At 37.3% G+C, this 16216-nt stretch overlaps 1 protein-coding gene across 1 annotated transcript; it reads right to left on the bottom strand.

Moving 5' to 3' along the window:
* Positions 1 to 2689: 2689 nt before the first annotated feature.
* Positions 2690 to 15175, bottom strand: LOC306821273 (calretinin-like). Its single transcript, XM_079339594.1, has 11 exons — positions 14963 to 15175; positions 8378 to 8454; positions 7777 to 7866; positions 7480 to 7560; positions 6339 to 6395; positions 5677 to 5754; positions 5154 to 5209; positions 5027 to 5066; positions 4286 to 4339; positions 3453 to 3524; positions 2690 to 3291 (listed from the first exon to the last, which is right to left on the bottom strand). The coding sequence occupies exons 1-11, from the start codon at positions 15054 to 15056 to the stop codon at positions 3175 to 3177; spliced, it is 816 nt and encodes a 271-aa protein (XP_079195720.1). The 5' UTR covers positions 15057 to 15175; the 3' UTR covers positions 2690 to 3174.
* Between the last annotated feature and the right edge of the window lie 1041 nt (positions 15176 to 16216).

Raw genomic sequence — 16216 nt, 5'->3', positions numbered from 1 at the left:
GGAAGGGATACAGACACCTAGAATAAACCTGCCAGTTATGTTAAGGAAAAGTGACTTTCACAAACACACAACCTTAAAAAACATATTTGATTTGTGACAGACATTTTGACTGAGCAATGCAACATTTTGTTTGTAATTTACACAGTTTTTTCAGTTGTATGTGCCATTCAAACATGAAAGAAAGAAACGAATAACAGTATAATAGTGATAAAAAGTGGTTGGGTTGAGCAGAGCTGAAATAAGCATTAAAATAAAAGAGCTGCAAGAAAAAAAAAGGATAATGGAAAAACTGATAAGAGAGAAGTGTTTCTGACTGTAATGCTGAGTGACGTTTCAAAGCTTAACTTGGGGTTGAACAGGCTAGTTTAATTCCCATTTTACAGTATAGACTGTATGGATGCACTTACTATTATTTTCTGTCATTTATATCATATTCATCTCTTTATTTGACATTGAGCTAGCATGATGCCTCTTCTTTTTTTTTTCAAACACATTAGAACATATCCACATTTCATTGTTGATAGTTGAGTGACAACAGACAGCTGTAATGATATCATGATGTAAAGCAGTAGAACTAAACCATGAGACATAACATTTCATAAATCACAGTAATCATGTTTGACAGTGTGGGCTGTATGCCTTGTGTAAAACATAAAATAAAAGACAAAAAGATAGAGAAATAAAAAATAAATAAATAACACTGCATTTGACTGTGAAGCTTTAATGATGCTAATAAAGTAATGTATGTCAAAAGACACAAGATTCATTCATCAAGTAAATAATGTTTTTTTAGTTTCTTAAGGTTTGGTTGAGTGTTCTTCTACTTTATGACTGAGAGAGCAGTAACTGGACCATCACTGATGAGACAGCCATTATGAACAGTGATCCTCTAAGCTTTAAACATGCATCAAACCATCTTTTTCTCTAAAATGCCCTTTTGAGACACCAAACAAAAACACTCCCCATCTTTTATTTACCTCTGATTACGGTAAATCATAATATATAATATATAATCTAACTGAATAATAAGTTATTTATGATACATGTGGGCCACTATAAGCTATGATGACAAATGTTGTCTGATTCGGAGGCACAAACTTTTTTGGTTTTGTATTGTATGTTTTCTAGGTGGTGTGGCATGAAAACATTGTGAGCAAACACTTATGCAAGAAAAGCTGGAAAAAAACTTGAGAAAAGGTACTTTTTTTTCTCGAGTTTATCAGGTGGATGCTGGAATGTGATTTCTTTGATTTCTCTTGCTAAGAAACAAGGGGAAAAAATATTGTCCCAAGTGTCTGTCGAAAAACAGACACAATTAGACTGAGATCCAAAAATATCAGTGATATTTGCATCTGATGTCTTGGGGAAAAGAAAAATATTCATATCTTAGAAAAGACTGCAGTGACTAAAAAGTCAACCATGAGCTCTGTTTTTTGATTAAATTCTGCTGTAAGTAATTTCATATTTACAGCATTTTAATTTATTAGTATTATATAAAAGCCAACATTATGATGTTATGAAAAAGAGTAGCAAGTGAAGTGGTTAAAAAGATAGATTAGCCACACACACATGCAAACCTGCATCCTAACAGTATCACACTTCCTGGGTTTAATGCAGCCACAACTACAGTTGGGGTAAATAACAACGGGACCTCATCTGTCTGTTCCTCTCGCTTGTCTCGTTTTTCTCACTGATGTGTGTGAAGGAATCAGAGCGGATATAACTCTTTTTTTCTTGTTGTCAGCAGTTAACTATCTAAACAGCTCATTGTGTCAGTGTGTGTGTGTGTGTGTGTGTGTGTGTGTGTGTGTGTGTGTGTGAGAGCGGTTGCGTGTGTGTAACTGCAGTAAGAGAGTTTGTGCTTTAAAGATAGTGGGTTTAATTAAAGATGAAAGAGATGATTATTAATTGATGGAAGGTGGCCTGTTCCATAATGCTGAAATATGGGGGTGTGTTGGGTATTTTTTCTTATAAAAAGAAATGGAATAAGTCAAAGTAAACCAGAGCAGCATCTTGTTTTTTGGTTTCCATTAGTGGTGAATGTTAAAACGTTTATAGGTAATCTACAATAAAGAAATGTAATCATTCATATATTAAACATAGATATATAAACTATGAATATGTTTGTCAGGTATGGTGTAGAGAATCAAATACACACATTTCCCCAAAAGGCGACATGTTTCAATTATTTAATAGTGCAAATGTTTTGTTGCCATGTCTTATTTTCTTCTAGTGTGTTGTAGAAGATTTGTATACATGTGGAGAGAGCGCAACGATCACACTGTTGTATTTTGGTTGTTTCACATCTCTCAGCTTGTCCCGCTCAGTTCACTTCATCTCAAAGTGGCACAGAGGCTTCAGAGAGTCTCCTCCATGAAAAATGGAGCAGCACAAGCTTTTTCGACATCACACTTTGTGTTACCAGGAGATTAGAAAGTGAAGGTGGAGCACTCTGGAGAAAAACACTCTTGCTCTGGGCATCTGCAGTCTTCACAGGAACCACACGACTTTCGGCATCGAGGGGAAATTATCTTTTTTTCCAAGGCGCTGAGAATGAAGATTAAACCAATGGTTCACAGTAGAAGCAGTGGCACAGTTAAAACTATCCCTGTAAGAGCTCAGGTGTAACACAACAGGGTTTAGATAAGAAGTATGACTTTTTAATGCAAGTGAAAAACTGGGCCAAGAGTTGTCATGTTATGTTTATTCATTCTCTCATTATATCTTTAATATGTCTTTGATAGAACCGTATGTGCCTCTTCAGAAAATTAAACAGGATCATATTAAACTTAAACAGAAACAAATTCCACAGAACATAAATATTAATTTCAAGTTAAATAAAAGAAGAACATATATAGAGAAATGTAAAAATCCAAAACATACAAGTCAAATAAATAAAAACACAAAATATATTCCTGTACTGATTGTACAGTATAGCTATCTCACTGTGAGACTGCATGTAACATAAAAAAAAAAAAAGGATCTTAAAAGCGGGAAGAAAGCTAAATCTGGAGGGCTGGCGGTACACTGTTGGCTTTCAGGAGCACTTTTGTTTTTTATTCTAAGTTGTGTAGCGTAGTTAAGGGACACACATGCACCAGGTTACAATAGGAGGTAGGAAGGAGGAGGCTGTGGGGAGATGTCTAGGGAGGTGTCAGGGTATAGGCAAGGAGGTCACAGTGTGGAGTCCCGGCAGAGGACGATCTCCAGCTCAGTGCGGTACAGTTTCCCTCCGTCAGACAGAGCCATGATGCTTTTCTTGTAGTCCCCCAACCCTTTCAAGTTGACGTCCTGTCAGAAACAACACCGGAGACACATGTATGTCTATACAGTGCAGAAAACATACAGTACACTGCAGAGGCATCTCAGGCAGATTTTCCATCTCTGCTCTATATTTGGCAGGTAGGAAAGTAACCTTGAACTGCTCAATCAATAGACTAACTATACATTACCATTTTGTTCTTGTCACAGAGGTCCTTCAGCAAAGCATCCAGCTCCTGTTCATCAATGTACCCGTTACCATCCTAGAGAGAGAGAGAGAGACAACATAAGAGGTTGGAAATATAGTATGCAATGTGAAAACAAGGCCAGAGATTCTGCAACCACGCCAACAACTGTTAGAATGTCAGGTCTGAGTGTTTACACAAAAAGGTCAAAATTTTCAGCACATATGAATGTATCTCATGGTTTTTACTTGATACTGGCACTGGATATTATATATTTCAATACAACATATACAAATAACAATCCAGTATTGTTTATAAAGGGTTAAATGAAATAGTGTACCACATGTCAATCTGTTTGATTAGCATAGAGATAGTTCACTCAGAACTTTTAATGGCAAATAAATGAAAGAGGGAATTTTCCTCAGAGGTCACACTCAGGTTTAAGTTCATATTCTGTTCTTTCATATCACTGATGTTTTTCCAGGTTTTTATATAAATGTAGATCCTCTTTAGCATTTCACTGCTTCTTGAATAATCATCCTATAAAAAAACAATATACATCACGCCATATTTCAATGTAAAGATAAATATTTGCTAACCCATTAGGTTTCTTAGACAACAGCTAAAGTGAACATTTTATTAGTGGAATTCATATGTATTTGTATAGCGATGTCAAGCATGGAGCAAGTTATTTGATGCCACACACAACAACATTTATAGTATAAGGTAATTTTAAATTTTCAACTCTAGATGGGCCTTAAAATACGTTCAACTCAACAACAGACACACACAAAAAGATCCCAAGCACAATAATGCAAAGAAAAGCATGCTGTTTTCACCCTATCATAGTAGGTGAAGAGGGAGTCAAATTCTTTCACAGTGAGCCTGATACCCTATGTGAAAGAAAGAGGCAGAGAAAAAATTGTTAGAAACTGCAAGATATTTCTAGAGAGCAATAAAACCCCGCCACCAGATCCAGAATTGATATTAATCCACGCAGATTATGATAACTGGGACTAGAGAAGAGTTAATCCTGACCGGACAGACTAATCCTCTCTCCGAAAGGAATTGTGGGTCTGTTCACTGAGGCGACTGTGTCCATATGAGAACACACATGACAAGAAACATGTGGGACATATGAGAAGATTACGAGGCAACAAATGTTGACCTCTAAAGCTTCCAAATGTAAATCAGTGTAGCTATGAAATTTATATATATACTGTATATATATATGTATGTCTTCTCGTTAAGAATATACCAGTATGTGGATTTTGGCGATAAACTCCTTTTCTTCTTCTTGAAGTCACAAACCCACAGTACATGGCTTTGAACTATCAAATATCAAATAAATTCTTCACTGGCAATTAAACGTTTGTCATCCAGAGAAGTCTATCCTGTTTTTATTTCAAAAAGCTGTAATATTTAATGCTTGGTGGACTTTACATAAGTAAAAACACATTAGTTCCATTTCTCCTTGCAGTGTGATTACCTTGTTGTAGTGATATAATACAGTAATGAACTAATCTGTGTTGTGTCACATCTTTCAAAGTTAGATCACCTCAATGTAAATTCATTCCTACCTCAAACTTCAACAGGAAATTTTCCTGGACAGGCAAGAGCCTAAGGTGAAAAAAAGAGGCTTCATCTTGTTAGTCTTTTGAAATTTAGAGATTTCAAATGTACAAATAGATCATAAAACACACTCACCTCGCCATCTCAGAGAGGCCCAGTTTACCATCTCCATTAAGATCAAACATCCTCAGCTGCATGAATAGAAGATTAGCAGAGAATTTATCAGAGAAACCATGGCAAAAAAAGGATTTCAATAACTTTATTAATGGTCCTATTTATACATATTGTGTCAAAATGTTCAGTTACAAGGCAGCAATGATGCTGGACTACAGGTAAACTTGAGGGGAACCCTAGATGCTGCTGTTGTTTTGTAATTTAGATTTAAGCCTTTAGGGGTGTGAAGTTACTATAATGCATGGACATTGTCGATGTGATGTGCTATGTAAAGCATTAAACTGTATCTATTATAAATGAAGTGGAAACGGTTTCAAACGTTTTTCACAGTTACATTTTACATGTTTTCTTATTCCTGTCAGTATTTATATTAATATAGATAATAAGCGTGTTTGGGTTTCGAACCAAACTCTTGACCTTTGATTTCTTGCATGTTATGTTTGAGTTAAAGAAAAATATACATCCTACATCCAAAGATACTCACAATTGTCTTTGTGTACTCATTGAGCTTCTTGTCGTCATAGTTTCTGTTTGCCTTCTTCAGCAGGTCTGAGAGGAAACCCTGGGTAGGGAGGGAACAACTTCATGACACGATGAATTAGGATTGAAAGTAAATAGTCACAGTGAAACGTGTGATTTGATGTCCACGATCGGAAAGTAATAGAACATGTGTTCTATTTTCTCTTGTGAAAAGTGTTTACACAGGGAGCCAAACACACACATGCAGGCTCAAAGTTGCTATCTTAGCCTTCATCATAACATAAACTACTCATCTTCTCAAATAAGATCGAGCGATTCTTTACCAGATAAATATACGCATTCATATATCACCTTTTTATCTCCATTCCCTTGTGTTTTCATATACATGCATACGTTATGACACAGAACATGTGCACATTGATAACATCCAACTAAAACAACAGATCATTTAAATGTTCGTGCCTGGCTACAGATTGTTGATTACCATGTGTATAAGTACTATTAATACTTCACAGGTCAGCTGTGGAACAGAGTGAGCATGTTTTTCTAAATGACAGAAACCTCAGTGCTGTACTGCTGTCAGAGCAGCTGTGTTGTTGGCATGTAGTTCAAATGATTCTGCATCAATTAATTAGCACATTGCAGAGTTTGACATATGTGTTTTACCTTCAGCTCATTCGACTCAATGTATCCACTTCGGTCAGAGTCATATCTCCTCCAGGCCTGCAGGAGAAGAAGGATGCTGTTACAGTACAGGAAATGTGCAATACTTAAACCACATTATCATACATAATATAATACACCTGTCATGTGAAAAAAAATAACACAAAGAGAAATGACAGTGGTACGAGGGTTTCATCTGATATTGTTTAAATATAGTTTGTCAAGCTCTTATCAAAGATGGATACCTCAGCCCCCTCCAGCACTCACTACCTTCCCCCAGCAGAAAGCTGTGTGCCATTCATAATGTATGGCTGTCTGAGAATAGCTTTAAGCTCAAAGAGAAGCCCACACATCACACCACTGAAAACCCTCCTCGGGCTTGGTTTCAGGACGGTTTTCTGCAAATGTGGTATGCTATTAGGAATCACAGAGGACCAGATCTGTGGTGTTTCATTATTTTTTCTCAAATTATTTCATAATACGCAATCGAGGAAGGAGTGAGGTTACGTATGGTTCTTCACAGAACTATGTATGCTGCTGTTTGCATACCTGGTAAGTTTAGTTTAAAGGTTAGTCCTGCAATGAGTGGTTTACAGTACCTCGTTATTTTCTGTTGATAACAGTTATCATAAACTGTGACTCTTGTTTGTTTGGGTTGTTTATTTGAAATTCTTTTCCATTTTAATTCATGTTCATACCATCAGGCATGACTCTGAACAATAAAAGTGCATTTCTGGCGTTTGAGTTTTAGACACAGGATCCAATCTGTAAATGAACAATTTATACTCTCAGTGGAATCTTTCTGCACAAACAAGTCATCCTAACTTAGTTGGGAAACAGAAGGAATTGCAGGGCAGCTGAACATGTGTCCCATCGGAGGAACTGTGATGTTAGTGCTTGAGGCATAGAGATGTCTAAGCTCGGTGAGCAGCAGTTGGTGAACAACTGTTCACTACAGAGAGAGAAAAAGAAGAACTCTGGTTTGGTATGATACCATACAATACCAAAAGGATACATCAGATACCATATGATACTATATAGGATCTAGTGCAATACCATGTGATCGATATGGTATGAAGTGTTTTGATGCAATACAAGGTAAATAAATAAGGTAAGAGACACTGATGAATGTACATAGACTTACTGCCATGAATTCAGCACTGGATCCGACAAACTCTCTGAAACAAAGCAGGAAGTTTTCCTCTGTTGGCAGAAGCTGAGCCAGCTACACAGTGGAAGAAATTCAATTAATCAATCATTTTTGTACAACACCAATTCAAAACAAATGTTATCTCAAGACACTTTAAAAAAAAGGAAAGATTTAAAATGCAAACTCTGTAGGTAAAAAAAATACATACAAAAGGTTTCTACATTAATGGGCTGAGATGTACAGTATGTGTCTCTATAGAATGATCTTGAACTAACCAAACGGTTTTCTCACCTCTGTCATCTCAATTCTCCCATCAGCGTTTTTGTCAAATTTAGCCATGAACTCCCTCATCTTCTCTGTGAAAGCAGCATGTGAAGGCTCCTACAAACACATTCAGTCACAGATCAGAAAGAGGTGTGATAATAGAGCCATACATATATATATATATATTTTTTTTTTCAAGATAAAACCTCAATGTAATTCAACTTTGAACAGCCTAATTTAAACATGCCAACAAAGCCAAATCTGTAACCCAGAAATAATTGTAATTATTGGCAGAAATTGATTTTTCAATGAGACTGAATGCCTTGCAGATAACGTTTCCAATTGGGGAAAAAATAATGGATTTTTTTTTTTCTTTTGTGCTAATTTATTTTCCTTCTTTATGTTCAGAACCTACAAACAACAGAAGCTTGATAAATGTCTCATCTTTTAACTTTCCACTTAAAAAGATATTTGGAAAAACAAATTGGTGGTAGCTAGTTTTGATGAATTTGTCCTTATTTCATTTTGTTATATAACAGATTGAAAGCAGACTGGATAATAATTTTCAAAAATCAAACAGTAAAAATGAACAAGTAGTGTCATGTAGTGGACATAACATGAAGCTCACCACGTCAGCTCCTCGTCTGGTGCGCTCTAGCTCTCTGAAGAAGTTCTCCAGCTCCTTCCCTTCAATGTAACCATTTCCTGTGGAGCATCAATAGAGCTTCATTATTTTTGGCACAATTTCATATTATAAAGCTTTTAAGTGGCCTGAAGCTTTGTGACTGTTCAAAAGTTTGATCAAAGATGTTGATTTGGTTAAAAGATTGAAAATCACAGGGGATTTACATGTTGGAGCAGTTGCCTAATCCACAGTTCACAACCAGTCTGTAGGTTTCTGTAATATGGCCCAATATTGCTCATTACCAGCTGCTTTCTTTAATTGTATACAGTATGTATACATGATTACAACTGTACTGGAATGAGTATTTGGTGTACAAGTCAAAACAGAAATCTGGGTCTTCATTTTTGTCTAAAGTAAAGTGCGGAGTGCTACAACAGCAGGGTATCGGGTTATCACATGCCCTATCATCTCCACTAAACTGCAAACTTTTAATTGAAAGCTCACTTTGAAGAACTGGAGGAACACAACACAAAAACAAGTTTTTATCTCGAGATTATGGTCTATCCTCTTCCATATATCTCAGCCAACTTGGCAATAAACAGTGGCAGTGATTGTGGAGATTCAGTGATGCGGTGCAGCAGAAGAAAACAAAACACACGAGCCCAGCAGTGCAGTTGGAGTGTAAGCAGTATAATGAGGCTTTTCTTGCCTAAGAGGGTGAAAGTGGGCAGATTGATGCTTATTGGGGCATTCTGTCCCTGTGTTTAGATTTGAACTTCTTTGACAGCCACATGAACACGGATGTTTTGATATAATCATTTACTCTGCGAGGAGACATATAGGACACTCAGTACTCTCTTTTTAATCTAAAGAATGAGTCCCATCTGTCTACAGGCCCACTGGGGATTGGGGGGGGGGGGTATCATAAATAAAATAGACGATAACCAAATTGTTGCTTTAAATCTGAATAAAATACTGATTGATAGTGTAAAGTGCATACATTCAGCCCCTCTTCATCTCTTAATCTCTTATCCTCTCATCGTCTTTACAGGCTGATCATGTTCTCCCAGCTTCTCCTCATCACAGATTGATTTGATCACTGCATGTCATAGGTGCTCCATGCCACCATCTGTGCTTGGCTTGAGCTTGTTGTTTAGATATTAACAAATCAGTGTACGAGAAAGCTTTGTGTATGGAAACAAGGACCTCAATATGACTAAACAATGAACTTTGGTTTAGTTTTTCTCTAAAATTTTAAACTTCTTTGAAAAACTGAAATTATCAAAAAACAAGGTTTTGACTTTAAAAGTACATCAGGTTTTATAAGATGGGCATAGTTGTTTGTTTATCGTTGACCATGCTTATCATTCTCCTGCTTCGATTCGCATATAAGCATTATCAACAACTGGTAATTATTACTAAATACAAAGTGCAGTGCAAGGATGATGGTAATATGTTCAAGAGATTACTAAACTTATTTTATTCATAGAGATGGAGACAAGAACATATACTGCAATTTTTCTCGCAATCAATCCATTAGTCATCAAGTTATCAACAAACAACCTCTAAGGGGTGCCAGACAGAAATCTGGGGATAATCAAAGTCAATAGTATTTTTTAATGAGAATTTTTGGATAAAATCTCATTGCAAATCCTTTCCTTCCATTAGTTACCAGCTGTCTATTCTCGCTGTTGTTTTGGATTCAGCAATCATTCCAGTCTACAGAGCTGAAACAGATGATTTAATACAGAACAGCGTGGTCACTAACAAGATAATCTAGTCCATGTTATTTGTAGGTAATATAACAAAAACTAAAGTATTTGACATGCTCTTGTGTAATGAATTAGCGCTTTCCAAATAAAAGATTGATTGATTATCTTAAGTATAAGTGTGTTTAAATCTTGGAACGTGCAATAAAGTCCCACAACAATGTTCTCAGTTGGTTGGGGCTTGCTGTCAGAGTCTCACTCAGCATTACAAATCTCAGCTGCTGAATGGAGCGCACCACTGCACACTGAGCAGATGCAGCCTTCTTCTTCCAAAAACATTTCCTAACACCACTCAACTGCTGATCGCTTCCCGGCATATTGAATACAATCCAGCTGCTGAACTCGTAATGACTGGACACAACAAAAAAAATCATGCCCAAAACACATGTGACTCATAAATCGTCAAGAAATGACCTCAAGGGATCATATTGATGCTGGAGATCTTCCTTTAGATTCCATCTTTTCCCAACCGTCTGATTTCCCCTGCAGCCAATTACAGCTTTGCTTCAGTCACTGCTGTTCTGCAGATGTGGTCGAGATAACAACCTGTTGCAGCCTAGATGCATCAATCCATCCCCAAAAATAGACTGTTTTACACTCAGTGGACAGAAGATTGGGATACTTCGAGTCCGACTATTTCTCTGTTTGTTTGTTTTTGTCCAGTCATACAGCTCCTCTTAGCACAGTTCATTCATTAATGATGTTATACTTCTCAAAAAAGACAAATAAAACAAGAAGACAATCAAATGCAAAACCATGCTCAACACCAAAAGTGACACTTTCAACCACAGAGTCCAAATAGCAAAGTCCTGCCACCCTTAATCTTCAGGCTTGACTGGGGAATATCATAGAGCTCTTTGGGACATGTTGATGAGTATAGTGTTTTAGAAACTGGTAACCCAAGCACCAATCTGTGTGATGAAGAATCAAGCCACTGTTGGGTTGCTAAAAATTGCAGCTCCTTAAGTGGCCACATGTAAATCCTGATGAGGCCCAATGTGAACGTCGGAAACTTAACAGAAATAAAATAAACATGTTTGCATCCCAGTGCAAAGAACTACGGCATAAAACAACAGAAGATGCATGTGATGCAGGAGAGCTTCTTTAGTGTTTTAAATAAATAGTTCTGGTCGCCACTAAAAATAGGGTCTTGCCGGTCGCCTGTGTTATGTCCACTGACCGGGACTTCTTTTTCATTTACTCTCCCTAAATATGTCTGTGTTGCAGATCTGTCACACCCTCTTGCTCCATGTTGCCACACCTCCAAGAGCTCTCTCATCACCTAAAGCTTTTCTGCTTAATAAGAGGAGCTGGAGATAAACATCCCAAGGCAGTTCAGACTATCATATTCTGCCCTGATTCTGCTCTGCATGATGCTTTTTCTATAGCGTTAGAGTGTTAGATATGTGGGGCCTGTTTTGATGAACCTTCAACAAACATTGATATGTTCATTGATGCATAGGGGTTTCTCTGCATTTACTGTTTAAAAAGCTGCTTTCTTCTGATTTGTGGCAATTCAGAGAGGTTAGTGAGAGATAGTTATTTTATTTCAAGTTAGACTGGGAGCTTTGATTATTAATTAAGCCTTCTGATAACCCTGAAGTCTTTTCCTGCCAGGTTTGGTGTTATTCTTTTCTTATAGCTTTACTTCTCTTCGTTCATTTTCGTTCTCTTTTGTGAACCTTTTTATTCAACAATTGTATGTGTAGACTTGTTTTTGTAAACATACACACAATAACTCCTTTTGATTAATTGGCTGTATGTTCAGCATATTGAGCATGGATGCAGAGAGCAGGCAGAACATGACCTTGAGTGATATCACAGCCTCTTTTATGAAATTTAATTTTGGAGGCGTTAAACTCAATAAAATATTATGATTAAATAAAATGTATTGTCCATGACAGAATATTAAGGCAAAGCTATAGATGTGAAAACTTGAGAGGAAATTGTATCTTTTCTTCAAAGTTCTTGGCCCTAAAAAAACACAGTTCTTTATGTAATCCAGTCCATGATTTGCCCCTCTAGGTAGCGAAGTAATTATCTGTGGTTTCTTCATCCTTATTAGTGTGCAGCCCTTGAGCAGAGCACTTAAACTGAATTTCTCTGAGAGCTTCTAGAAGATGTGACTTGAAAAAATATGGCAGTCTCACAGGGTGGAGAAATTTGTTATTAATTAAGCCCTGATAAGTTTGTATACTTTTTTCTTTATTACAGTGGGAGACTAAATGTGTCATTTGTTCAGATCACGTCTCTTGCTCTGTTGCCCCTTAAATGACAGCTTAATAGTCAAATTCCCATAGAACTAGTGAGAGTTACAACGCCTTGCCTGTAACAGAATTTGTTATACTTTATTTTCAAAAAAGCTCAGAAAAAACATCAGGATCACCATCTTTTGATCTAACACAACCAAATGAATGTGAGAGTTAAGGTTTAGATGCTAAGGCACAAGTAATACTTGAATAATAAAACTTTGGATGTGATTAAATAAAAAACATTTTACTGAAACAGGGATGACAGTAAGGCGGTCTTAAAAAACATGTGGGAGAAAACAGGGACGTCTGGCTGTATTTTTTAAACAAAGTCAATTTTACATGGTTTATCAATAGTTGTACAAGCTTTCAGTTTGTACGAGAGGTAATGCTTGATTCACTAATAGTGAGGGATGGGGCATTTTTAACACTTATGGTAATTTTAATACAATAGTTTTAAAGATACTCAATTACTACGAGACCACAACTGTCAAATTAATTGTACAGTGTACTTGCGTCTAAAATTTGGTGTGTTTTTTTCCACTTAATTCAAGTGTTTCCATTATTCTATGACTTCAGTCCTCACTAAATTAAATTACTTGCCCTTCTGTTTAACACACATGATCAGATACAATATAATTTCCCATTAAGAATATAATCATAACAGTTTCTAATGTTTCTGTTAATGTTTTTAAAAACAGTAAAAGAGTTAAAGATATTCAAGTTCATACCATAAAACAAAACAAACAATTTCAGTTAGACAGCTGAGATCTATTCTGTTAAAATCTCTGTAAGCTCGGGATCTGGCATTGAACCCTCACCCGAACCCAAAGAGTGGCAGACACAACCTCCCTTCACCCTTATTCATCACAATAGACTCAGGGCTTTGTTCTAAGCTTCCTGCTATTCTCCCTGTACACACTGAATGTGAACAATCTTTAATCCAGGAACATCATCAAGTTTGCTGACAACAATGATGTGGCCGGACCAAAGACAAGAATGAAAAGGTCCACCTGAAGAAGTTAGAGTCTGGCGTGTTGGTGTTGAAATGACAATCTTTTCCTGAATTTTAGCCATTTTTAGGTTAAAAAAAATATTTTTGTTAACTGTATGTGAAATTGAAGGACAAACTATGACCCCCTTCATAGACTGACAAAATAGGTGGAGCGCTTTAGTTTGTTCAGTGTACAGTAGTGAGAGGTTAAATCAGATGTTAGAGACGCTTGAGTAAATTTCTGGTATCCCTCATAAAATGTGTAATCTCTCCTCCTGCAAATAACCTGAACATGTAGCAGGCTGCTTGACTACTGTATGTGACAGAGAAAAAAGCACAAGCCACTGCAAAAACAAACACCAATCATGCGTAATTATTTGATACCAGTCCTTTTCTGTTTTAATCCTTTCATAGAGAATTTTTGTGTTTACATGTCATTTTAGTTGATCATTATATGTGAAAAACTAAACCTTTTGATTGATATTAATATCTTGGAAGATTGAACAGATTTCCATTTTACACTAAGAGAAAAATAACTAATTGTTAACTAATCATCAAAATCTCTTCAGTTCAGATATAGATTGACAACACAATAGCATTCAAATAATTCTAATTATGATTCAAGAAGCAAATGTTGTTCTGATGCATCTGCGATAATATTACACCTCTTTAAATCCTGAGGCTCAGTAAAAGCTGCTGATGACTACTTTTATTTTAATACTTTAAATCTGTTTTATGCATTTATTGTCTTTTTTTCAGTAGCTGTACTCCCACGCGCGCGCGCACACACACACACACACACACACACACACACAAACACTTCCCCATCCATCCAGTTAATACCCAGTAAGCTCCCAGAATGAGAAGCTCCTCCCAGTAAAACCAGTAGAACTCACCACTCTCCTCTCTCCTTCCACTCCTCCCTGCCTCTACCTCTCTCTCTCTTCTTGTCCTCCCTCCTCTTTGCATCATTTAATCCCTCCCTCCCCCATCTTCACCCTCTCATTCTTCTTCACTTTTACATCCCCATCTATCCTCTCCCCCCCACACTATATTTCCTGCCCCTCTTTTCCAGCCTCCTCTCAATAAGTAAACTCTGATGGAATCGTATTTAATTTCTCTTATCACAGTTTTTAAATAACCTAAAGTATTCCAGATATATTCATTTCCCCAAATACATTATATAAAATAATCGTAAAAAGCATATACATTCATTATTTATTACTGACAGGTCAACTTACAGGAAGGTTTACGGCAAAAACTCAAAGAAGCCTTCTTTTTTTTAAATCAAGTAAATCTGTAAGGCTGATTAAAAATAGTTTCCAAAAAAACATTGAAATTCAGTTTGGAGCAAATGCATTGTTCTCTAGAAGCAAGTGATATTACTGAAGCCTACATTTTCTCTCTATATATATATTTTTAGAATAGATTCACATGATTATTGAAAGAGGAATTTAACTTTCTCTACAAACAGACAGTACAATCACGTTTTTTCTTTAATTTATAAGTATTATTTTTAGCGTCTAATAAACTCTAAATGACCATTCCGCATACTGGTAATTCTTTGCACACTGACCGTCTGCGTCAAAATGCTTCCAGATGTCGATGAACTGTGCTGCGGTGAGCTCAGCCAGGTGCAGGTGAGGCGGCTGCTGGGCTTGGGTTGCCATCTTTGCTGTTTCTCCGTCCTTTCAGTCGAGCGGAATAGTTGGTGATAAACTTTTCCCGGTGTGGAGCTCCTTGGTACTGTGGTCCGCTCCTTGTCAGTTCAGGCTTTTAAACCCCCCGCGGCGTGCGCACTTCTTCTGCCTGCCACACGGGGGCGCCGTCAGCGTGAAGAGAGGTTGCATGCAGTAGACCAATTACAGCAGGAGGATCAGGAGGAGAGGGAGGAGTAGCAAGGCTCTCCTGGCCTTTGCATATGAGTTACTGTTGTCCATGTTGCATGCTTCAGAGAAGGATCATTATACATCCTCCAATCCTGCTACTTTCGTCGTGAGAAGAAAATTACATCAAACTATTTATCCTTCAGTGCGCCCTGCTAAGATCTTATGGGATCTGTCACCACTGTCTCTTCAAATTGTATAGCTCTGTGTATGAGTTATCAAATAAGCCTGGATACACTAACATCCCAGGGGCCACAACACCTCGGTAAAAATGTGCAGTCATGTGCATCTTGTAACCACATTTATCTTCCAAATCACGTCTGTTATTCACTTCTGCATGTACCATATCAGATGTTACACTCAAGCCTTAATTATCAGCTTTTACTTTCCCCCCTTCCCTGCCCAAACCGTTCACACTCTTCATCACTCTTCCTCCCCATGGAGGTCAGAGGGGCACTCAGTCTCCTTGGTCAATCGAACCTGCACTTGGCGTAAATCCAGCAGCAGCTTAAATGATGAACAGCAAATAAATCACCTATACAGCTTTGTTCATTCTGTAGGATGAGCCATGCACTCATCCTATCTTTTTCTCATCTTCCACTCCTGCAGAGGTGTGTCTCCCTCCCTGTTTTATCTTGTTTACTCCCCACAAGATGTTATATAGTATGGTTGGGTGCTGATGTACTATAGAGGGAGGGGCCTCAGATGGAGAGAATGCTGAAGAAGGATACATTCTATTTTCTCCCTGCAGAGCTTTTCGTGGCTGATCAGAGAGAAAGAAAACAAAAACGGAAAGAGAGTTAGAGAGGGAAGATAATAAGCTTGTGTGTGTGTGTGTATGTGTGTGTGTGTGTGTGTGTGTGTGTGTGTGTGTGTGTGTGTGTGTGTGCTTGTGTTTGTATGTGTGTGTGTGTGTGTGTGTGTGTGTGTGTGTGTGTAATAAG

The sequence above is a fragment of the Symphodus melops genome, assembly GCF_947650265.1.
Source record: "Symphodus melops genome assembly, chromosome: 3".
NCBI lineage: Eukaryota > Metazoa > Chordata > Actinopteri > Labriformes > Labridae > Symphodus > Symphodus melops.
Note: the sequence above shows the minus strand (reverse complement) of the source record. Positions and strands in the feature narration are given on the sequence as shown.